This window comes from Limanda limanda, chromosome 7 (assembly GCF_963576545.1).
Source record: "Limanda limanda chromosome 7, fLimLim1.1, whole genome shotgun sequence".
NCBI lineage: Eukaryota > Metazoa > Chordata > Actinopteri > Pleuronectiformes > Pleuronectidae > Limanda > Limanda limanda.
Genome location: NC_083642.1, coordinates 21049097 through 21073992, shown reverse-complemented (window position 1 = coordinate 21073992; position 24896 = coordinate 21049097). Strand labels below are relative to the sequence as shown.

The 24896-nt window shown below is 40.3% G+C and overlaps 4 protein-coding genes across 4 annotated transcripts in view; 2 read left to right on the top strand and 2 right to left on the bottom strand.

Moving 5' to 3' along the window:
* The first annotated feature begins 125 nt into the window (after positions 1-125).
* bpifcl (BPI fold containing family C, like) lies at positions 126-6988 on the top strand. Its single transcript, XM_061074563.1, has 16 exons — positions 126-236; positions 397-508; positions 886-1000; positions 2147-2278; positions 3142-3297; positions 3395-3458; positions 3565-3625; positions 4146-4237; positions 4480-4647; positions 4751-4810; positions 5199-5366; positions 5677-5744; positions 5821-5863; positions 5939-5999; positions 6614-6690; positions 6770-6988. The coding sequence occupies exons 2-16, from the start codon at positions 409-411 to the stop codon at positions 6845-6847; spliced, it is 1443 nt and encodes a 480-aa protein (XP_060930546.1). The 5' UTR covers positions 126-236; positions 397-408; the 3' UTR covers positions 6848-6988.
* Positions 6989-7810: 822 nt separating this feature from the next.
* LOC133004886 (PRELI domain containing protein 3B-like) lies at positions 7811-13531 on the bottom strand. The gene is made up of 6 exons (XM_061074436.1): positions 13448-13531; positions 11500-11668; positions 11298-11387; positions 10547-10617; positions 10308-10410; positions 7811-10184 (listed from the first exon to the last, which is right to left on the bottom strand). The coding sequence occupies exons 1-6, from the start codon at positions 13477-13479 to the stop codon at positions 10068-10070; spliced, it is 582 nt and encodes a 193-aa protein (XP_060930419.1). The 5' UTR covers positions 13480-13531; the 3' UTR covers positions 7811-10067.
* An 837-nt stretch (positions 13532-14368) lies between these two features.
* On the top strand, positions 14369-16094 carry atp5f1e (ATP synthase F1 subunit epsilon). Its single transcript, XM_061074984.1, has 3 exons — positions 14369-14436; positions 14807-14931; positions 15912-16094. The coding sequence occupies exons 1-2, from the start codon at positions 14405-14407 to the stop codon at positions 14928-14930; spliced, it is 156 nt and encodes a 51-aa protein (XP_060930967.1). The 5' UTR covers positions 14369-14404; the 3' UTR covers position 14931; positions 15912-16094.
* A 654-nt stretch (positions 16095-16748) lies between these two features.
* The window catches only part of si:dkey-11f4.7 (piezo-type mechanosensitive ion channel component 2), a 32936-nt gene continuing 24788 nt past the window's right edge, over positions 16749-24896 (bottom strand). The window contains exons 43-57 of the mRNA XM_061075203.1: positions 24550-24808; positions 23491-23679; positions 23142-23352; positions 22731-22863; positions 22397-22544; positions 22057-22271; positions 21494-21652; positions 20844-20991; positions 20516-20704; positions 19806-19898; positions 19465-19634; positions 18824-18940; positions 18470-18549; positions 18011-18236; positions 16749-17004 (exon numbers count right to left, since the gene is read on the bottom strand). Of these exons, the coding sequence (XP_060931186.1) occupies positions 16749-17004; positions 18011-18236; positions 18470-18549; positions 18824-18940; positions 19465-19634; positions 19806-19898; positions 20516-20704; positions 20844-20991; positions 21494-21652; positions 22057-22271; positions 22397-22544; positions 22731-22863; positions 23142-23352; positions 23491-23679; positions 24550-24808 (2593 nt within the window). The remainder of the gene's footprint in view (positions 17005-18010; positions 18237-18469; positions 18550-18823; positions 18941-19464; positions 19635-19805; positions 19899-20515; positions 20705-20843; positions 20992-21493; positions 21653-22056; positions 22272-22396; positions 22545-22730; positions 22864-23141; positions 23353-23490; positions 23680-24549; positions 24809-24896) is intronic.

The following is a 24896-nucleotide window of genomic DNA, read 5'->3' as shown; positions in this document are numbered from 1 at the left end:
AAGACAGTCAGAGCAGAATAATAAGAAAAAGAAAAAAAGAAAAACTACAACAGGTTTTTCCAGCCATCGACACACCTACAAATCTCTACTGTCACATGTTGCTGAGTTTCACTTTCGATGAAATAGAAAGCACCAGCAGCACTTAAACCCACAGCACAGAAGCGGAGACGTTGTTCCTCACATGAAGAAGAAACATCAAGAGCCACCTTCAGCAAATTCATCCTGCAGTGATTCAGGTATGTGCTTCACATCCGTAACATAACTGATCAGCTTTATTACGAATACCATTTTTGATTTTATACCTTATGTTTCACACTAGAAATGTAAATGTCTCAGTAGCTCTTTGGGTTTTGTGGCTGTAGACATTACTCGCATGTTTCATTTGGTGCATTACAGCGGCCCAGCAACATGCTTCTGTCAGTGGTAGCAGTGCTCTTGCTCTTCTCCTGCACCAGTGGAGAAAACCCTGCAATACAAGTCCTCCTGACCAACAAAGGGCTTCAGTACGGTAAGGTGTAAGCGTGAGAGGTATTGTTTTACTGATTATGTTTTAAATTGTACATAGTTCTATCTTGTATTGTTCCTTGTATTCGTATCGTATATACTATCATATATACGCATTTACTCATTGGTTTCCTTTAACTTTAGTCTGTATTGCATTTTTTCTGCTGCTAAACACAGTCACGATAGACACTATTTTTCATAGTGGGACTAATTAAGGATAATAAATGATGTTATTTTATCTTATCTTATGGTTTTATTCATTCAGTTGCTAAGTTGGTCGAAGCACAAATGAGTTGTTTGGAAAAGTAATTCAAAATCTTACTGTCTGATCTGTAAGTAAGACATGTTGCATTCACCATTCATGCATGTGCTGTGTCACAGGGAACCATGCAGGGACAGACTGGATTCAGGGGATTTTGGAGTCTGTCACCCTCCCTGACTTCAGTGGCTACGTTACTTACTTTCCCCTGGTTAAGATGGGATTCACACTGACAGGGTAGGTTTTACATTCAACATTCCTGAACACTGAATCGTCCTTTTGGTTCCAAATCACCTCACATACAAGTTTAAGATCATATCACTTCAAACAGTTTACTATTCAGAGGGTGAAGGCTCAGTGTATTTGAACTTCGAACATTTGCAGTATTACAGCAGCAAGAGTCAAAAAGGTGACAGCAAGTAATAAGTAACATGCACTACTTAAGTGTAAGGAATATAAAAAATATATAGAAATATCGAAAAATCTAATTAAACTAATATATACAATGTTAAGACAGTACAAATATATGCAGTGTGAGAATATGTACAGGGAATGGATTGCACATTAACTGTTGATATTGCATAGGCAGATGAATATAGCACATTGAAAGTCTAAGTTGCTGCAACAAGCGGCCACTAGGGAGGCGCCATCTTACTGTAGGTAAAGTAGTGCACCTGTCCTGTTATATCTTAAAACCATTAACACAGTATGCTGCCAGGATTTTAATGCATTTAATCCTGGCTGCTCTTCACTCGTTATTTTAAGATTTGATTGCTTGTTTTTGAAAGCCCCTGAAAAGTACACAGGTTCAAGTCCAGAACGGGCCTTAAAAGTCAGCAATAAAATCTCAAAATCAATTCTAAGAAGATGAAATGACAACTGCTGAAAAACAAAAAAGATGGATTATTGTGTATATACATCGTAAATGATTTAAATGTCTCTATTTGCCTTGTTTTGAGGCCAACGAAGAGAAGGTGAAATCTGAGAAAAATGCTCTCCCTTAGAAAATTTGGTGAAAAGTCAGGCTGCTGCTACCAACTGTTTTAAAATTAGGAAGCGTCACTAAAGCTGAGCAGGCTCCTTCTGCTCGGGCTCCTCAGTTGTGGAACTTCCTGCCTGGAGACCTCAGGCTGGAAAACTCACATCTTCTTTTAAATCTTTGCTCAAAACTCACTTTTATTGGCACATTATTAACCTTTGCTATGGTTGAAACAAAAGACTTTGTCTTTTTACATTTCATGTTTGGGATTTTATTATGTTCATTGTCTGTTTCAGAAGTTACTTTGTTTGGATATACGCTATCTCGATAAAGTTATGATTATTGTCAGTAGGTCTGTGTCCCTTCACCTATTATTGTGCCTGTGCTCTCCTCATGTGCTCTAGCACCCAGATAAAGAAGTGTGACCTTCCAGAGCCGTCTACTGAGTTCTATCCAGATTCCACAGGATTCAAGACATCACTGTCAGGCCTCAGTGTTGCACTGTCCGGACAGTGGAGCAACAGCTTCTTAGGAATGTGAGTTTCTTATCTTCCCTACATGTAAACTCCTTCCCCACAAAGTCAGCCACTACACAACCCAGGGTTTGTATAATGTTGGGCTTTCCATTTGGGCAAAAGACTAATCTTGAGTGAAACTGAGGTAATCATTAAAAGTGTAGGTATAAATGGTATATGTAACACGCTTTTAAATGTTGATTGAGTTTTTTCTCTGGCTTTAAATATGTAATTCATCTTTACTTCACTCACGAAAAGAAACAAAAGACAACATTGTGGAAACCACATGGTGCCAAACTGCCCTGAATCAAATACAGATAGTGTAAATTTAGTTATAACCAGTGATTTGGTGACCTCCTGCTGAGGTCTGCACTCCGAGGTGGTTCTACATTAAACTGTAGCGAATTAAGGAATAAAATGACACAGTTTTGGTAAAAACAACAGAGGAAAGCCTTTTTTCTCAGTGGCATTTAAATCCAACTTGTAACATTTCTAACGCCAGATTTACATATATTAAATCTGTATTACTTGGTCACTCACAACTGCCTTGAATTATAAGAAAGTTAAAGTGTAAATGATGAAAGATGAACAACTGAATATGTTATCGATTCCCCACCACACAAAGGACAGATGCTGTCGCACCTTATACAGATTAATAAACCCTATATGGCAAATTGTGGCGTGGGCTATCCAAATATTGATAGATTGAAATAGAAAAAATACTCATAATCATGTGTAATAAAAAACACATGATAAGTTATGTCTTGGAAGAGTCACTGAGGCACAGCCAGTCAGCTGTTTTTTTGTGGCTGATGGTGACTACGTCTTTTGTTGCACAACCAGATTTTCACGTGCACTGATCTCTTTGTGTTGCGCAATTTCAGGCATGACAGTGGAACTTTCGACATGGCTGTGTTTGGTGTGGATGTGACCTCTGTGGTGAAGCTGGGGAAAGACGCTTGCGGCCATTTGTCTGTGACCAGTGTGAGCTGTGACGCTCGAGTTGGACGTGTAGACGTAAACTTACGTGGGGGAACCAGGTACAGGAAAGCAGAGAGCGAGAGAGAGAGAGAGAGTGTAACAGAGGTGTGATACTGAAGTCACGACATAAAGCCCTTCATTCTCATTTGTCATCAGACGCACATTCCCGCGTTTTGTGAAGAAATTCAGGAGCTCTATCACACCACAAATAGAGAGCAGAGTGAGTGTTTCTCCTCTTTTGTTATGTGATCATTAGATGATTAATATACTGTCATATTTTCAGCAGTGAACACTGCAGCACCTTTGTAATGTTGTTCCCTCCTCAGATTTGCCCCTATGTGAAGGAATTTATTGGAAACTTGGAGCAACACCTACAGGCCATGAACGGTATTGCAATAGATTACTATATTATATTATTTTAATTTAAATTTAAATTTTTATTCAATGCATAAAATGTAACACGAAGTACATAACATTTGATATAAATAGCAGGTTAAGATCAAATTGGACAGGATATAACAGCCATCAGGTAAAACATAATAAATAGTTGTAAAAAGAAGTCTTGCAGATTCTGTCAACAGATGTAAAGCCCCTAAGATCGTGATCGAGACTGTTCCATAGTTTTGGGGCAAAGCCAGCCAGTGATCTAAAACTAGCCAAATATTTTTTTATTAATTCTGTGTCAGACCTGCTGATTAAAGCGTTTGTTAACTTTCCTGTGTCTGCTTTGGTGATAAAGGGTCTGACTTTGGAAATATTCCAAATATAGAATATAGACACCCCAATTACAAAGTACAATGCATACACTGATACCAGATACATCAACCGAACACTACTTTAGGTTATGTGTGATAAAACTATTTAGTTATATTAACAGAGTACTACAAATTATTTATATGTTATCCAGTTTCCTTCGATGTGGATCAGGCTCTCACCTTGGACCTCGCTCTCACCAGTTTACCTGTTGTCAGTGTTTCAAGTCTGAGTCTGGGTCTCAAGGTAAAGACACCACACCACCCACACACACACACACACACACACACACACACACACACACACACACACACACACACACACACACAAACACACACACACACAAAACGTGATGTTACACACACTCATATGTCTGTGTTCAAGCTACTCTGGCATCTATATCTTAATGAGTGCTTGTGCAAGTAAAAAGAAAAAACAAAAACTGTGATCAAAGGTTCAACTGATCATTGGAAACTCTTTATTTAAAGGGTGAGTTCTACAACAAAAATCCTCCTCCGTTTGAAGCTCCGTCTTTCACCGTGCCTGAGCAGCAGGGCTACATGTTGTCCATGGGCCTGTCGGACTTCACTATGAACTCTGCCCTGTATGGATACTACTCAGCCGGAGTGTATCGGACCCTCATCAACGACAGCGTGGTCAGTTCACCTGACATCATGCACCAACAAAAGCAGAAAAGTAAAGCAAGAGGATTTAAGTTTGGTTTGAAGTTTGTATTTCTTCTCAATCTCCTCCTCTCAGATCCCCAAATGCTTTCCCCTGCACCTAAATACCAGCTTAATGGGACCCTACATCCCTCAGGTATGTTTATTTATATATATATATATATTGGCTTTTATTATCTCAATGGTGTGGAGCCAGCACCCACACACTTAAAGATCATGAAAACATCCCTGAAAAGAATCTCTTCCTTAAAAAAATGCTCTGCAGGAACACGTTAGCAGGAAGCCACTGTGGTTCACACTACAGCCATGTTAAACTTTAAACATCAATAATGTTGAATATTATTTGGGTCAGGCTCACCTCCCCCATACCACACAACCGTGAAGGCTCCAGAATATGCTTTTCAAGTTTCTTATTTCATCTGTTCAACAACACAAATCTTCAATTTACTGTCTCATAAAACAGGGGGAACAGTAATGATATTTGGCACCAAAGACATTCAAACCACCCACCTCTCTCTCTGCAGCTTCCCAAGATGTTTCCCGGTCTGCTGATGAATCTGCGGGTTTATGCCACAGAGGCTCCGGTGTCTTCCTTCCAGCCTGATGCTGTGAAGCTGGGCTTCCACGGCGCCATCGAGGCCTTCGCCATCCAGCCAAACGCTACCGAGACTCCACTGTTTCAACTCAGTGTTGTGAGAAACTCTTCTTTGCTGTCCTCTCACTTCACCCAAAAATCATGGGAAAACCTGCTCACCTAGAAGCTCACGTTAAAGGATTTATTTGCCGTGTTGTGAAATGTTTTTGACCCTTAATAGTTTGAGTTATTTAAAGGCAAAAATGGACATTGTCATGGTTGCAGCTTCTTTAAGTTTTAATCACATTGTTCTGAAACATTTTGTGCTGAATGCCAGACCTTCTGTTGACCTAACACCAGGGGAAATGACTTCCTGATTAAAATAACCATTGATTGCAGCCTGAACTCCAACCACTGTCTTCTTCCAGGTGTCAAACTTCAGCAGCAAAGTGTGGATCGCTGGTGAAACAGTGAAAGGCTCTGCTTCAATGGACAAGTGAGCACATTTTGAAAACACACGATGTGTGGGTTCACAAACTCAAAGCTTAACTAATGAATATTCTCTCAAATAGTTTCACACTGACGCTGGTGGGAAGTAAAGTGGGACCCTTCAAGGTACATGACACATAATAACACAATACACCTTGTGTTGTTTGTGGGTGACTGTAAACAAACATGTTCTCTTTTCAGACTGATGCTTTGGAAAAAGTTGCAAGGAAAGGAGTAGAGATGGTCCTGGCAAAAGTGAATGGTGAGTCTTTAGTTTTTCATTTATTCATATCTAACTTAATGAATCAACCCACAACATCCTGGTTACTAAGTATAATCTTTTTTGTTCATTATAATATCACGGAGTATTAGGGCCTTGTCGATGAAAACAATTCAAAGAATAATCGTAATACGACGTAGAGTAAAATTCATAGTTTTAGGTATTAAGGCCATGTGTCATGTTATTAGGGAAGATCAGAAGATCAGCCTTCATTAAAATGAGGAATGTGGAGCATCTCAAGAAATACTTTAGTTATAATAAATAACAAAACACTAAATATTTTGGTCATCAGTTCCATATTATCATAAGTATCAGGACTTTAAAAAAGATTGTGTAAGAATCTGTCTCTATTCTGAAGAACCTCACAGACTTGAAGAAAATGTTCAGTAGTGGTCGATTTCATCCACATTTAAAGGAGTTTTATAGTTTCACAATTAGAATTATTCAATATTTTTCATCCAGTGAAAAGAGTTTATCTTTTTTTCTTCTAATATTACCTTTCAATTTATGGCTTTAGTCTCAGAAGCACTATTAGTTTCCCTTGTACACGGTCCTGATACTGTAAAGATCCAACATGTTGCTTGTTCCTGTTTCAGAGACACTGGGCAAAGGAATCCTTTTACCCAGACTGGTATATGCACGGCTAGTCGACTCAGTTCTCAAAGTGCATGAGGTCAGTATTGGTAAAAACAACTATTAAATATATGACATTTTACTGTCTTTAAACTGACCACTGTCTTTGTTCCTGACAGGGGTTTGTCGTCCTCTTCTCTGATGCTGAGGTGTTTACAGACAGAAGCTTCAGCTCACACACTAACAGAGCTGTGTAACTCTGGCACATCGAGCAGCTAATAGACAAGTTTCTGTCTCTGATTCCATGCGACGGAAGCTTAAGCTCAATCACTAATTTGTCTCAACAACAATCAATTCAAATCAACTCTAACTGCAATAAAAACGTTTTCTGAAATATATATACAGCCTACAATGTTTCCTACATTAAGATGAATACAATAAAATATTACTTAATTACAATCAAACTGTCATTAGTATAAATATCTTAAGACCTATCTTACCTTTGGGGATTTTATTGTCATGAGAAATCAGTACTCATTATCAGTGTTTACATAAAGAATTATATATATTTATTTATTTCTAAGGATGCACTCATGTGTAAATACATATTTACTTGAATGCTGCTCCTGTTTATTAGTGAGTAGAAAATCTGAATAAACATTTTTACTTTCTACAGTGCAAAGTAAAGTATTTATTCAGGGTTTGTGGTGGTAATTCATGAAAAAGGGGGTGGAGCTGATTTGCTAAGTTACTTTGATTTCTTCTAATGTAAGTTTTTGCCAGTTTGGAGCAGTGGACTTCCACCAGAGGGCGCCCCATTTCATAAATCTACATAGCACAAAATGAAAGAGATAACGGGTTTTACTCATCTAAAAAGTGTTTCTGCACAGGGTCTTCAGTTTAACCAATCCACCTTTAATTTAATGTAATTTTTGAATCCAAAAAATATAACTATTTTCAATAAATCTGTTTTTGAGTCAATGCTCAATTTCAGTGGCATGAATGTATTTGTTGGTTTCAGATATGAACCCAAGTGAATCCCCTCAGAAGATGAGAATCCTGTAGAGACGTAATTTACCATCAGTGCCTAATCAATTAATTTAAAGTAGCTGAAAGCTTAAAGGTAAATAAAAGTTTAATAAACGTGACAAACTGAACTTAATACCTGTTTGAGAACCTCAGTTTAGGTGAAAGTTGAGACATTTAACACTTCACAGCCGTTTTCATGAAACAATGACATCTCTTTATTTTTGAAACACTTCAATGTGCACTCTTCAGATTGTGTTACATGTTCCCATTCTCAGAATGTAACACTACCAAAATATAAATATAAGCCTATTTACAGCCACTTGTACTTAAAATGTTCCCCATAGAAAAATCATCACACTTCACTCATGAAAGGAGATGCTGCGTGTGGATACTGCCTGGATGATGGCTGCGTTAGGAAGCGGACCAGGCGTCAGACAGAAGGATCCAGGGCAGGACAGTGCTTGATGGGATTGAAGTTTCATGATAAAGCCGCAGTTATAAACTTGCTCGACAGCATGATGGTCGAGCAAGAGACGAGCTGTGGAGCCACGTGGGAAGACTTGAGATTGTGTGGAGCTCCATTGAGAGAGGGTACAGTGTAAAACAGATGTAGTAGTAAACTGTACCATCATCGCTTAGCATTTGTATGAGAGTACTACAGGGATGTACCTGGGAAATTAAGTATAAAAATTGAAGATACAATTTTTTTTTAATAAATAAATCGAACAGCCTTTGTCAATATTCACCAATAGAAATATACAATAAACATCACCATCTATTCACAGCTTGTTTATGAATGATATCCTAAGTGAACCGTTACGGGGGTTCTGAAAATGATTTCCATCTTGGCACACTCCATGATCCTGAACATAACCCTGTAGTGGTCCTCTGACAACACTGGTGAGCGTTCACAACACGCTGGACACAACTCCGCACTTTTCAAGAAACTTCCCGCCCACGTTCGAGTACACATGCTGAATATAAGTTAAACATTCAAGCTTGTTCACATACTGTAACAAAACAGAAAAAACACGCGAGATTATGAGGAGAGAGAAATCAAGTCATTTTTACAACACAATCTGTAGATCAGTCCAACAGGATCAAAGCAGACAGACCAGCATCTTTTTAAATTACGCTAAAGCTCCATCTCCCATTTTGTTGAAATGCTTTGACGCCTTCAACAAATAAGCCTAGAAGCCGTCATTGTTTGCTGTTCAACACCTTTGTCAGCACCGCTCCCCTGCTGCAGAGCTTGACCTTCAGTATACTGGCTACATCAACAACTATTATGCTGTTTTCAAAATAAAAGAATGGCTGTTCAGACGAGTGTTTAAATCCCCGTTCAAACCAACACACCTGAAAACCCATATGACCATTCACGTGCACTGGGCATGTTGCTTCAGTAATAGCTCTTCTACGAATGGAAGCAGTTGTATTATCGTGAAGAGCAGAATTTAACAAAACAACAGCTGTTAGCAACCTGTCCAGACTAAAACACAGCCTTGGAGTTTTCAAACTCAAACAGGGCAATGTGGAGGCCGGATGTTTACGTAGCAAGGAGTCGATACATTTTCAAAAGAAAACGTTGTACCGTGGATGTAGCCACAGTCTCTCCGACTTCTAACTGGAGGCAAAGTTGTGCTGCTTGTACCAGACCCAGACAAGAGAGGTGCCATTGTTTTCCCAGCACCATGCAATACCTGCAAACCGGTGTTACTGTCAGGCCACTGAACCTGTACTCAGATCTGGAGCTGAGCTGTGTCTCTCTTTACAGTAGAAACAAACTGCTCACACAACATGTTGACAGTTGGTCCTGGGGCCTTGTTTGGACAGAAACACTGCAATCTGGGAATTTAAAAAAAAGTGCCCAAGGAGTGAAAAGACAAATGTGCAGTTTTATTACTAACAGTCTAAGATGATAACAGCCAGTCTGGACTGGTGAGGTTTTGGTAGTGACATATTTTGGCCAGTTCTGCTGGAGGGTGAAGTGACTTCATTTCAGCTGCTAGCAGTGCTTAGCTTGTTCGCAAAGGCTTGTAAAGAATTAAAAGAGCTTTAAGAAGACATACGCAGATGAGGGGGCGGAGAAAGATTCGAAAAGTGACGCATAAGTTATGAATGATGCGGAGGCACACGTGAATTTTTAAAAAAGAGCTTTAACTTCACAGGTCTAAATTCTATGAGCTTCAAGTGCAGTTCAATTGAACCCTGTGTTTGTTTGTTCTGTGTTTTTTAACTGTCATCGGCTCAATACTGTCCCTCACTGCCCACAGAGACGAGTATCGAACTCGTCACAGCGACTTCTTGTGACGTACTAAGACAAACATACCAAGGGACGGGGCTGTGGTTACTAGGCTGTGCTGGCAGATGAGGACCCCTTTAAGGGGCAAAGGTTCGAGAAGACCATCGGTTCATGATGCAGGAGGAAGCAGCGGGACAGGCCCAGGATCATTTGTTTGCAACGGCTGCTGCCATGGGAACACGCATCGTACCACGAGCCGTCGCCGCCAACTCTTCGATTTCAGTGTTTAGTCGCCTGATGACCCACTCCATCGCCTCCCGACCCTGAGACAGACAAGTGTATTACTATACAGCTACTATATTATTATTATGACCAAGTGCAGTAAGGTAGATTGTGGAGTCATTGTGTCATGAAGACTTATTGGGAGATTTGAGTGCTTTTCTCACCTTGCCAGCGTTGACTGAGATGGTCTTGGCCATGAGACCCTCGAGGTAGCTGCTCAGACTGATGCCTTTCACACTGATCAGAGCCTCCTGTGTCAGCACCGTTCTGAAAAGACAGACAAACACAAACATGAATAATAAGGTCAACAATAAACATGAAAAAATATTGTGACTTCTGCATGTTTGTACAAACTGTTATTTTTTTTATCAAATCTGACTTCACAGGAAAAAGGCTCAATTACTTTTCAGGATCCTGCGGATGTGGCTTGTAGGTCAACTTCTCATCCACAGATACCAGGTTAGTGAAGGAGATCTGGATAGACAAAAAAAAAGGTTGGTCTTTTTACATCACATATAAAGTTTACAACTTAAATTATGTTTACATTTACATGCCATAAAGTTTTTTTTAAAGCAACTGCAGTGAGCCCATTCAGGGAGGGTAGAGCCACGGAGCGCTGACATGAATCCTCTCTCTCACTGAGAGCATTCCCCTGGTAAACCAACAGAGGAAACTACTGATCTTTAGTTTGGTCATTATTTCTTCTCTATATCTTTAGGTTTGATCCAAATGTCTTACTAACTAGATCTGCTGCTCCAAAGGAAGAGCTAGTACTTATTCTCATTAATACTGTACTATTTTTATATACTGTCTAACAATAACATTACCATCATATCATCAGTACTATTACCATCATCTTGCCACTGCACCATATCTACCTATTTATCTTGTGTTTCTGTTTTTATTCTTTCTACCTCAATATTTTTTTATTTTATTCTATTGTATTGTTTTTTTATTGTATTGAAATATACCGGCTGCTATGACGATTTAATTTCCCTTCAGGGATGAATAAAGTAATCTATCTATCTATCTATCTATCTATCTATCTATCTATCTATCTATCTATCTATCTATCTATCTATCTATCTATCTATCTATCTATCTATCTATCTATCTATCTATCTAATGTAGATCCATCTATCAATAACACTCACGTTTGTAGATTGCAGCTCGAAGGTCTTCTCTTTGGGGTCCACAACTGAATGCTCCTGAACATACGTGCATGATCTCGTTGCCCCAATCATCTGCAGAAAAATGGACACAACTCAGGCTCAGTGCAAAGACAAACTATTGAACATCATCAAACTAAATGCAGCATCACTTCAACTCGAGCATTTCTTTGAAGATGCCACTTACAGACTTGGCCATAGCAGGGAGTCCCCACTCTGTGCTGAGCAGTCTGGTGCTGTGTAACCGTCCGTCTGTGTCCACACGTCTGTCCAGAACATCCACGCCAAACACCCCGGGGTTCATGGGGTTGGGGTACTTCTGCATCGCCGCCTGGGTCACAGTCTCCCATGGGTGGCTGTCAAAAACAAACACTGGCATTAGAAACAGCTAATTCCTGCCGGGGGTTTAAACATCCTGGCAAGAGACTGCATGTGAAAATTTGCAGAATCCTATTTAAAACACAAAAACCTAAACAATAGAAGAAGTATTTGTTTATAATGATTTAGGTAAATTTTGAATTGAGAATCCCTTTATTACTTTTCTGATAAGGTTGCCTGAACCTGCAGATAAAAAAACGCAATGCGATGATGTGAGAATATGTTGGATTTCAAACGGTGGGAATCAGATTGATCATGTTGTTCACTTCATTTTCATGACCGAGACATGGGCAGATTGAGTACACTGGGCAAATGTGTTTTGTGTTTTTCTCCTGCTCCTTTTCCTCTCCCTGTCACGTGAACGTGATGTGTGGTGACATAGAGGGGGATTTAAATGGAGGAAGTAGGAGTTCTCGACCCTCCAGTTGAGAGGCAGCAGTCTCTGAAGCATCATTTCTATGATTTCAGTTTTTAGCTTGTCATTTTTAACTCAGATTGTCGAAAGGTGAGGTTTCTAAACCCAATTCAATGTTTTGTTCCTTTGAAATAATTTTGCTTTGATTGTATTGAAATGGCACTTACTTATAGCTTTCATGAGTTTTGCTTTATTTTTGAATAAATTTGTACTTTCTTGATTCTTGTTGTTCTTGGTTTTGTACTCTCGGGGTTGAATGCACCTATTGTTAGTCGCTTTGGATAAAAGCGTCAGCTAAATGAAATGTAATGTAATGTATCGTTAGCGTTTTGCGATCACTGGGTGGAGCCAAGTGACATTTTTAGATGGTTCCAGCAAACACCACTTCCAAACCACAATGACTGATCACTGGTGGCAGTAAGGAACATTTAAATAAGAGGAACAGTGTATATTGGTTGGTTGCAGGGAACCAGCTTTATTTCTAATCGTGGTAGAACATCATGAAAACGTAGTGATGCCTCTGGACCTGCATTAAGTGGAGATGTCGAAACGACATTAATGTTTAACAGACTGAAATAATGAGTTTTACTGAAGCTTGAATCTGACTGCTCGGATACAGATGAAGCGGTGAACGCCCCCCCCCTCGCACATCACAGATCATCACACCGTGGATTTACAATTCAACAAAAACAAATCAACACATACATTCCACGTCTCATTGCTATACTTTCATTTCTAAGTGAGGAAGCGACCTATCCGCAGGAATGGAAGGACGTCGAGTCCTCTAACCTCGGAGCTTGTGGTGTAACGGACCCGCAGAGGCCGTTACATAACAGAATGTCACATTGAGCCGCAGCTTAAGTCTCTGTGATCACAACACAACACATGACAAAGCTTAACTTCTACCAGGCTGTGGAGGGAATGTCACCTCGAGCTTCCACACACGAAACCATGTAACGTTGTGAGCAACTTGCATCAGATTTGATCAAGTTAGCTTCCCGGCTAGCAGCTAAAGCTAACCTAGAAGTTAACTGTCTCCGCTAGCTAAAGCGGTCAAAGGCGGAAATGTGATATTTCCATTGAGAGCTGAACCATCATGGTGTTTGCTGCTGGATTTCAGAGCTGTGGTAACTAAAGTACGAGATGTTCTTTAAGGGGTTGAACCTCGGGCTCTTTGTGAGAAGTTACCTAACTTAGGTGTAACCTTAGCAGCGGAGGCTAGCAGCCGCTGCCCGGACAGTGCGGAGGGAACAGAACCATCACAGCTCATTCCACAGGGAACCAGTGACCTTGAGCCCCCCCCCCTCACGTATCACAAGAAGACAGAGAGAAAAGCACTCACTTGAAAATGTGCTCTGACGCCCAGATCTTCATTTTCACAGCTTCTCTGTCGGGGCTCGGGAGCCGGCGACTGGTGACAGCGTGACCGGTGCGAGCGAGGGGGGAGGAGCCGGAGGCGAGATGATTTAATTCCCATCAGCGCCGACACTCCCCCCGGCGGCAGAGAGTGGTGCTGCACCCCGAAGACACCCAGAACAATCCGAGTGAAGTTTATGTTTTTATTTTAATTAATTAATAAAATGAAGGACAATATGAACAGGTTCGTGTCACCAAAACTCGTTACCTAAGCTACTCCGCTCTACATCCAGGACCACGGTGAAATCCCTTCACTACGGCCACAAAATAATGGGTTTATTCTGGGTATTATCACCAAATAGTCATATCGATAATCATGATTATTAGATTATTAGTTAGCTATTTTCCTTGTATTGTGTCTTGAAGATTGATCCTCGTGGTACAAAGGTGACAAAAACAACTATATGAATCCTAAACTTAAAAATAGATTTTTTAAATGAGTATAGAAGTGTATTTCATTCACTTGAGATAAATAATTGTGCTCTGTTTTCCTGAATTACCGAGATCATTTTCTGAAAGATCTTTGTACTCTTGAACCATCTCAAAGTCCTGAGATGTGCCTTCACAAAGCTGACCAACTATTAACATGGACCCAGTAAATAATCTTGTTAATTCAGAAAAACAGATTAGATATTTGTATTCTCATGGAAATAGAAAATAATTTTATTTATGTGGAAAATCAGTTTTTAAAATCAGTATACTGTACTTTTTTTTTTTTACTCTGCATGAGGGGGCGGACCAGAACCCGTCAGAGCTGTCAATCATGACCCTGCGCGGTTCTCATTGGGCGAGGGAAGAACCACCGGAACCAGAGCCTGCGTAGGTCAAAAGACGTCATGACGTACAAATCCAGCACTGTCCTTGAAGCCACAACACAGACAAGATGGTCGCATACTGGAGACAGGCCGGCATAAGGTAAGAAACTGCAGGAAACAGCCACCACGCAGTCAGTGCTATGCTCACAGTGGAAATGTTATTAATTAAGACCCTGTAATCTGAATTGCTCACGATTACAAAGTGTTTGTCCGTATTTCCTTATTCCATCTCAACTGGAGCTACACGGCTAAGCTACTAGCCTGAGTTAGCTTTTCTACCCATTCGCTGTAGTGACAGCCGTGTTAGAGGCGACTCTCTCTGCTAATGTACCGGGGGTATCACGTGTTTTTAAAGAATCGGTCCCACTTGTCTCTTATCAGATTGGTCATTCTCAGTGATGTTTGCCCTTTAGCATGCGGCTAACATGTCCGTGTGTGTGTGTGTCCGTGTGTGTGTGTCCTCTCTGCAGCTACATCCGCTTCTCCGCCATCTGCGCGAACGCGGTGCGCCTGGCGCTGAAGCCGCAGATCAGGATCGAAGCTATGAAGGTCGCAGAAGCCAGCGTCAAAGTCCTCAAACCCAAACGTGTATAGCGTAAGTTCATTATGTCACAGTGACGGGCAGCAGCGACTGAGTCCCGTGTGCAGGTGGAGTCATCATGGAGAGGCCGCAGTGACATTGACAGCTTCACACTTCAGTCACACTCAATACAGCACTACAAGCAAATACATGTTAAATTTAATAAAGAGTCAAAGTACAATAGTATCACTGGTTTAAGTCTAAATTAAAGCTATAGAAATGCATTTTATTTTCTATGTCAGTTACACAAGGCCCAGATTATGTTTAGTATGCAAAATCTTTATCTGCTTAGTAACGAGTAACTGAGACTTGAGTACTGCACACTATATTTGACTAAGAACTGAATATGTATCTAGAATTGCATTAGGTATAGCACATACTGCTGTCAAGGCCCAACAGTCATTTTTAAATTGAATCAAGCTGCACACACTCAGATATCATTCCCTTCAATATTTCTAAAAGAGAATTCCATCAAGATCTGTGAATTATTCACCGGGAAAGTGGTGAAAAATCCCGATCTCACATTAAGAGTAAATGTGAAGTCCTGGATCGCCCCCTGATCCATATCCGAGGAATTGAATGGGTTCTTCCTTGACCCTGATGCTGATGAAAATATAACCTTGTGTAAAGTAGTATTATAATAATAATGAAAGGTACTACATTTGTGTTTGAGGAAATAAATGTAGTCGTCAGAGGTTAGTTCTTTTTTGTCCTTTTAGTTTGGCCCCCTCATCAAAATTTCTGTTAATGTGAATATACTAAGCAACGGTAATATTACAGCATCAGGTTATTGTGATGACACCAAAAGTGTGATGTTTGGGATATACCGTCTCCCAATGACTCATGTTACCAGAATCTGTTGGTTTTTCTTTGAATTTATTTTTCCATATCACTGGTGAAATGTTCTCTGCCACTGGCTGCAACACAAGTCCAATATATATATATATATTAATGTTTAATAAGCTTTGCACTTTTGTGCTCTGTTTTTCCTCCAGGACGTGACACTATGATGTAGTTAACTTTTCTGGAGTTGTGAGTGAGGTCCTGTCCACCACCGAGAATGGAGAAAAGATGGATGCTACCAAGACGACTTGTTAGAACGGGGACCCGAATGAAATTACAGTTTTTCCCTTTTATTTGTACCTAAAATTGCATTAAAGATGAATATCTGAAATGCACTCTGTGTCCTAGTATATGTGCTTGTTGGTGAATCTTCTATTTACACCATACCAGATTGATTGAGACACAAACCATTTAGTCTGTAACCACATTTTTTATTTTGATATAAATAAATCATAGCACTAGTCTACATAGACACATTGGTATTTACAGAACAGAGGTATGTGCGTGTGTTGATCTGTAAGTTTATCAAGGATTTTTTTTTTATGTCCCTAAAAGAGGAGTATGATGATTTGTGCTCTTAACAGTAAAAACCTCAATCAGAATTGCATGCATTATACTCGATGGGCAGAAAATTGTATTCCCGATGACAAATAGTAGCCTGTGTTCATTGATTTAACAATGATTATTGTTAAGTGCCTTGTAAATTATTGAATCATTTGCCTGGATGAAATTTTTAAAAGAAGTCCCATTATAGTTAAATCTTATCTAATAAAAGTTAAATCTACAGCATTATCTTTTTTAAATTTTAAACATGGTTATAAATAATATCAGGAAAAGTATGAATTCTTACAATGGAAAATGTTTTACTAATCCACTAAAAAAGTCTGTCCATGAAGGTCAGAGGTCAAAATTAATATCAGAGAAATGGCTTCTCATCTTCATTTCAACTGGATCGATATGGCGAGTGATTGGTGGTAGATTCTGGAACCCTAGCTGTCTTTCTTCTCTCGGGTCATCTTGATCATGGTCTCCGGCGATCGGTAGAGGAAGATGAGTTTCTCAAATAGTGTCTCCTCCAGCTCCATCTCTCCCGTCTCCCGGACCACGAAAATGTCTGTGCATAGCTTCAGGACCCGGTCCACGCACGGCAGGTCCTCAAACATGATGGACCTGGAGATCCCGTTGAAGAACTCCCTGACGAACTTTCCGATGACCAGCACCACGGACATGTACAGGCCCACGATGCTGTGGTGAAGAGCAGAGAGTGAGGGAGTTTGAGGTAAGTCTGTGGGACACTCATTTCAAAAATATCTCAAAGTGTATATTAGATCACTTGAACTGACTTAAAACACTGTTTTCATCAGCGCTACAGCTTCAATTGGGATTCTGAGGTTTTGCTATGATCCGCCAATTTTTAAAGATATGTCAGCCGTATATCACCTCAGTAATATTTGGTTTTAAATGCTCAAATCTGATTTGACGAATGCAAAAGATGTGTCTCTTGGCACTTGTAAAAGCAGTGGAGCAGGAAACACTCAAACATTTTATATAAGTAAAAGTACAAATAAATGTACTCAAGTAAAAGTATAAGTCCCACAACAACCTTTCAACCAGAGTGAAAGTAACTACGTACTTAAAGTATTGCAAGTAAAAGTACAGATTGTCATATTAATAAAGAATGTTGCAAGATGATGCAACTGAAAACTCTTTGCTTTGTTATATTAGTTAATGATTCATCAGTGATGCTGCCGCTGCAGGAGGCGGAATCTAATATTACATGCTAGCTCTGATTGTAACAATGGAACAATTCGCTTCTCCTCATCGATTACTTTTAAGAATACATAAAATGTGAACATGTAACTTAAGGTTTTGTAGTTATCAAGCAGAAAGAAAAATATATCTGCTGATATATGTATGAAGTAAAATCGAAAAGTACCTGAAAATAAATGTACTAGAGTGTAGAGAACAGTTACATGAAAAATTTACTTAAGTATAATAACTGAGGAAGTGTAGTTTGTAACATCCCACCACTGTGAAGAGGGAAGAGGCTGGTGTATAAATGTTAGAAATGAGGTGTGTGGATTATCCAAAAAAAAAAAAAGCTCAGCAAAAATAACAGTTTTGAAACAAGGAAAGTTTTACTGCATTGCACCTTGAAATGTCTATTTAAAACCAGAGAAGAGGGGGAATCAAGTCCAACCACAATCATGATACTGATTTCCTGACAGATCAAATTGGTCTTGTTACCTACCCGTGTCCTGCCAAAAAGCCCAGACTGGAGGGGCTGACTTTATCACTGAACACCACGATCTCTATACTCTCACACTTGAGCTCAGAGGAGGTGAGAACAGGCGAGCACTCCTCCACCGTCCACCACTGGTCAACGTCCTTGTCTGACGTCTTGTTGACCTGCTGAAGTTTGACCGACATGGGCCTGAAGAAAGCGAGCGCCTGCCGGTCTGGGCGGTCTGAGAGCTCTGGGGAAAAAGGAAAACCTGGGGTCAAATCAAACTGCAGGACTGATCACTCTGATCAGCGGATCCTCATCAATAAATACAAAGAATTCAAAAAATCCCACATAGAAAGATAGCAAAAGGAGCTAAATCACAAACAAATGCATGACTACATTCTTTACATGAGTACAAGGCAAGTATAATTTGCCAAAGACTATATGCAGTATTTTTTAAATGTAAAATACACTGTAACTTACCTCCTTTCATCCTGGTTGCCATTTTGGATTCAGGTCCTTTTTGACCCCTGATGAACTTTGGTAGCAGAGAGTTAATGATCCTGCAGAGCAGAACAACACAACATAAGAAAATATAATGTATTTGATGAGGCAGATGAATGTATGGGCTGTGAAAGTGTTGAGACATAGTTGAGAACATACAGTACTTCAACTTTCATTTGCATTGCATTTATAGGTATTAGTTTTACTTTTCTGATTTCATGAAGCTGTTCTTTTTTTTTGTTGCATTAGCATCTCTAAAGGAAACAGCTTGTTGTATCTGCAGAAGATAAAACAGCCCAAAGCAGCTGTTTGTGCACGTTGACAGAGACTCACACAGAGTTGCTGCTGTTGCCTTTAAGCATGTGGACGATCCCTTCCCTCAAGTTCTTGTCCTCAAACTTCACAGTGTGTTCTCCCACCGTCTCTGCGTGCATCGATATGGACGCATTCCTGAGGAGTGTGAAGTGGCACAGGTGCCAAAGTTTATGCAAAGCTCTGTACATCTGTGCAAAAGGCAGCCAGAGGAAATGCATGAAGCATTTTAACATAGTAAAAATAATCTGGGATTATGTAAATATTTAAATGGACCATCATCACCAACTGACTCATACAGTACAAGCAGGATTAAAATGGCTGAATCGCAAAGAAATTAATCTGACATAATATAAATGGTGTCGTGGTTATAACATTCATCTATGTCACGTGTGATGTCACCTGTCATGTGCAAACTGTTCACATCAATTCACATATGAACTATTAATCCGGATAGTCAACAAGTGATCAAAATACAAAACAGAATAAGTAGAGAAAAAAACTAAACAATAGGTATGAAAATATATTCAAGCACTAAGCATTTTAGAAAAATCCAAATCAGTGTGTAGCTACACATGTTCCTATGAATGTATACATAAGCAGTGAATCGACATGACCCCACAAATTGTTCTTTATCAGAGATTATGAAACACAGAACTGACCGTAGCAGCGTCCAGCCTAGGGTCATGTATATGTGAGAGGAGTTGCTGAGCTCCTGTATCATGGCCTCTCGACTGGCCGGGCTGATGCTCCACACCAGACTGGCATCACTCTTGATCTTAGCAACAATAATGTCCTGAGCATAGTAGTTCATTAAGAACTGCATGGCAGACTGAGAAAGAGAGAGAGAACATTTAATAGATGTTAACTATTAAATCCTTAAACACACAAAATATAAAAATTTTATGTTTCCTGAATATCTTGTTCCTCTAACTTGACATCAAGTGCTGGAATTAATGTTTCATCTTTGGTTTCACAAACAGTAAAATGAAGCGCTGCTTACTGGTTGAGTAGCATAGACTCCAATGAGCCGGTTCAATTCAACTTCTGTGTATGGAACCAGGTTCTGCTCCTGGGCGCTCATGGTGAATAGAGGCTGTGAAAATACAAGCAGTCAAACCAGAGAGTAAGATACATGTCCTCACACCTTCTTCACCTTTTTCTAATCCCAATGACATCACAATAGGTTCCATTACGGGCACAACAAGATAAACTTAATTTCGCTCAACCAACATATAAAGAGTCACGGTTATCAAAGAGTTTATTAACAAAACCAAAGAATAAACAAATGTTAAATAAATGAAGTGTGGAGGCCTGACCAAGAAGAAAATAAAAAATGGGAAGAGCTGGTCCAACCATGCAATGGGCTGTTGGATCCAGATACTTTCCCTCTTGTCTACCTAAGAAACAATATCTAAATAAAACAAAAAACGAAAAGAGGACTACCGGACCCCTAACTCAAAAGGAAACCCAAACAATTAACACTGCTGGCACTCAGTTGGCAGAGAGAGACAGAGAGAGAGAGACTCACGTGCATCTGTGAGGAGAGAGAGTTAGAACAAACAGGGTACAACAGGGTCTAAACACCAAAAGACTTGTTATATACCATCACTTTCTATGTAGTGCATGGCAATACAAAATGTTTGTTCCACCTCTAAATTGAAGTCTCTCCAGATTGAAATATAAGTTCAACACGCTCATGTCCATCCTGACCTCGTATCCTGCAATGCTGAGCTGGATGGAGACGTCCACCGGCGGATTGGTCACCCCGGCTGCTGATTGGACCAGTGACATGAAGAGGAGTGGGAACCAGATGATGCTGATGAGAGCGAAGATGATGAATCCTCCCATCCCATATTTCACCACCTTCTTCTTCTTCTGCCCTGGAGTGTGGGGGTATTTCTGGAAGAAACAACTTGCCATGTTTACGAAGCTGAAGATATAAATGCTCTTGTCTTTTGTGCGGCCACTTTAATATTGTTTCTAAGTTGAGTGTGTGCTGCGTGGCGATGATGCAGCAGGACACCGATGTCCCACTTACTTTCTCAGACTCTCTCCAGCACTTGAGGATGAATATGTTCGCATAGATGTCTTCAACACAAATCCAGCTGGACAGAGAGAGGGTGGTGTCGGTCCAAACCCAATCCATCACTGCTCTCAGCTCTGTCAGGAAGGGAACCAAACGGAACCTGAAAGAGGAGAGGAGACGCAGATTCAGTTCATTTTGTAAAACGTTCTCTCTCACTCTCTCTGCCTCTTCTAATCCGCTGTATGTTGGGTGTTTACGGTGATCCATCTAATCTAGCCATGAGATCAATCAGCCAATCATGTCGCTGCTGTCAAATCTGTTCTCCTCTCCACTGTTAGCTGTCATTTCATGGATTTACTGTTATTTTCCCAGTTACCTCCAGTCTTCATATTCAGTGTCCTGGTGGAATCTGAACTGGGTCCACACATCTCATCAGATCCTCAACATTCTCTCAGTCCTATTAACCACCACCAGTGCCTAGACCCAGCAGGTGTTTCCTATACTGTGCAGCCACATTCCCATCCAACCTTGGTGACATTACCAGGGGTCAGCCAGGTTGAAGGGGTCTCATTCATTCATTCATTGTGCATGGCTGTAACTTTAGTTCATTTGTCATTTGAAATCTATCTTGATTGATATTAATCCTTGTAACTATGTCATACCCCTGGAAGAGGAAAAGGTTCAGGTAGTTGTAGTTCTTGGTGAGGAAGTTTCCAAGGATGCGGTTTGGGTAGCCACACTTGATCTGGTAGGCTGACAGGCCGAAGTAGATGCACTTTACAAAGTACCAGAGCTGAGCGATAGAATTCGTGTTGAACCGCCTGCAGAGATATAAATGACACAATAGAAGAAGATATCAATGAGGAAACCAAACTGATGTTTTTTCTCACAGAAATGAAGCTATTTCTGATCTTTATAGTTAATAATATTATATTTGAAAGAATTTTCTTTCTTTTCTTTTTTACCCTTTACCCCTTTTTACAGTGTGGGACACACAGTATCCTATTACATATCAGGGCTGGGAGCGAATCACTATGAAACTATAGTGGGCCACCACAGGCTAGCTCATTAAGGAAAACACTGCAGGGATGTTTACAATGCACCTGCAGGGTATGCATCACCCCTTTTGCTTTTGCGTGTCTGTACACTAATCAAGGGCTCAGTGTCAATGTAGTGAATTCAACAGCTGAATGACCAGAAACAAATGAAGGTGATGAACTCTGACCTCTCAGTGACCCCGGGGAGGATGAAGAACATCCAGAAATGTATGCCAAACACCAGTACCACCTGGAAAACACACTTTCCCAACAGGGACTTTTTCAGGTAGAGAGCCCGGTCCACTATCATGGTGCCGAACTGCATGAGCAGCATGACCAGGAAAGCCTCTGGAACCTGGTCCTCCGACAGGGACTCTGAGATATCGGCTGCTCCGGAGTATTTCTGCACAAATATGACATATTTTCTTATATTGAACACAACATACATTTACGTGTGAATTAACTTGTTCAGTAACATTCCTATCGATGTGTATTCTGAGTTTGATGAGACACACAAAAGACTCTAACCCCAAAAGCCGAATATCCATATATAGTGACGATGAAATTGACCACGTCGATGAGAAACATGAGGGCGTAGACGTCACACACAGGACTGTAGTCTGGGTGGATGATGTCATAGAAAAACTGTCTTATGGGTAAGTAGATGTGAAGGGCACTAGAGAAAAAGAGACAAAAATACAGAAATCAGAAACCCACAGAAGCTGGACAAGTAGCGATCTTTTCTCAGACATCAGACGCAAACAAAACATTTTATATTGTTAGCCGGAAAAAAAAAGATTATATGCAATTGCAATAACGTGTGATATGTGAAGCAAAAACTAAAGACAAGAAAACATCGTACACTTCTATGATGGCAGCTTTGGCCTGTAGCATCCTCTCTCTGATCTGCTGTCGGATCCTCTGCTTCCTGGTCAGTGGCACCTTGTTTTGCTGCCGTCTCTTCTTATTGCTGTGCTGCTTCTTGGGCTTCCCCTCTCCAGTGAAAATAATCAAAGGGAGTCATGTGAGTCACGTCTGGAGATTCATTTCATCAAGCGACTAGAATGACAGGCAGTAGAACTCATACCAAGTCCCAACAGTCCCCTTATGAAACCACATTTAAATTATTTAATTAAAACACTAGATTTTGCACAATCCTGCTAAGTAACAAACAAACATTTTCTCCTGGGTATATTTTTAAAACAAAAAAATAAGAAGGAAAGACAACAGAAAAGAGAGGAGAAGTATAACATATTTTTATCTCAATATTCACCATCCTGAGAGTCTCCAGAGTCGCCCTTCTTTCGTCTACAGAACATGGAGGTGGTGGAGGCCTGGAGCGGGAGGAACTTCAGCCGACGTGAAGCTTTCCCTTTGCTGTCCATCTTATCTCCCGCTGTCATCTTCGTCTTGTCCACTTTCTTCTTCAGCTTCTTGAAGAAATCGGGCATCTCCACCTCCTTGTTGTCCCAAAGCCCATGGCACTGTGCAATCACGGACACAAAAGTTAATTTAACATAGCTGTACGGAAACTGTACTGTAATTCCTGTACAAGAGATACTGTGGCACGTGGGTATATTATAACGAGCAGATGTATCTGAACTGTCATTTATCATGACAACCTTGAGAATAGAGCGGTGGAAGAACAGAGCGAGCAGCTGGATAAGATCCATGAGGACGTAGCCATCTTTCTTCTCCACCCCAATGATGTTGGGCAGGGCAAAGGGCAGATCTGCATTGATGCCTCTGTAGGCAGACGTTGTCCAGGGGAAGAAACCAAACTGGAAGAAGTACTTCACCACAACGGTCAGCTGAGAGAAACAGAGGAGAAAGTCCTGGATTGAGCATCAACTGAAACAATGAATAGTTATGACCAAACAAGAACAGTAACTTTAATGCTTCCTCGACAGATATAATGACAAACATTAGATAATAATGTCAGAGTTCTGATTTTGAATTTGTCTCTCTAGTTGATATTCAGATATAGAAATAATGCACCAACAAATATAAATTCAGAAAGATTAATTCTGTTGAAATTTTAGTGTCATTCTATACGAAACACCAGTTTATATCATTTGAGATTGAAGGAGAGAAAAACAGATCTTAGAATTGAGTGAATTGGCCGTATTTTCTTGGTATTAAGCACAGAACAGAATATTTAAAGAATTTAATAAATAAGTACCACCAGACGTCTTCTCATGATGTCGCCCCTTAATCGCCCATTTTGTGTCGCGACAATAATGGATCAACATGCATCTTTGTGGATTTCCATTTATTTGTTCAGTAAAAGATGCTCTGCAGTGGTTAACGCTTTCTCCTCACAGAAAGAAGGTTTCTGGTCCAAATCCCGGTTCGACCTGGGTCTCTCTGTGTTGAGTTGTGAAGCTTGTGATAGTATTGACTTATTGTGTTATATATTTATCTGGTGCAGCATCATGAAAAATATGAGCACAGTAACTATTTCTGCTGCCAGGTAAAAGTCGAACATATGCAAAATTGATGAAGGCCGTCTTTATGTTGCTGTGCAAGCAGAGCATTAAAAGCGTTACCTGAAATAAACCTCCCTTCTTTTATTTCCATCTTTGGTCCAGACATTTTTACTATACCACCAAGTCGATGAGAAACACTTTGTTTCTACAGTAATTTTTTTATGACTGTAGCTCTTGTGATAAACAGCCTACCTCTGTGTAGATTATAGCTGTCATCCAGAAGCGTTTGGACGGCCGAGGCACAGACAGCATGGCCCAGAGGAAGATGAGAATGGGCAGGATGAGTGAGAGGAAGGAGGCCGACACGATGTGGTTGAGGATGATGACGAAATAGCAAAGCATCTCTGATTTGGACACCATGGTGTTGTAGAGGGCAAACAGAAGCTTCAGTGGCCTCGGCAACGTCACAAAATACTTGTCGGAGTCAGAGATCTCATCATTTTCAAACATGCTGCAGAAAGGATGGAGGGAAGTGAAGAAAAGACGGAGTTGGAAAGATAGAGATAAAGATTTGCAACTTGTCTCTTGAGAAACTTTTT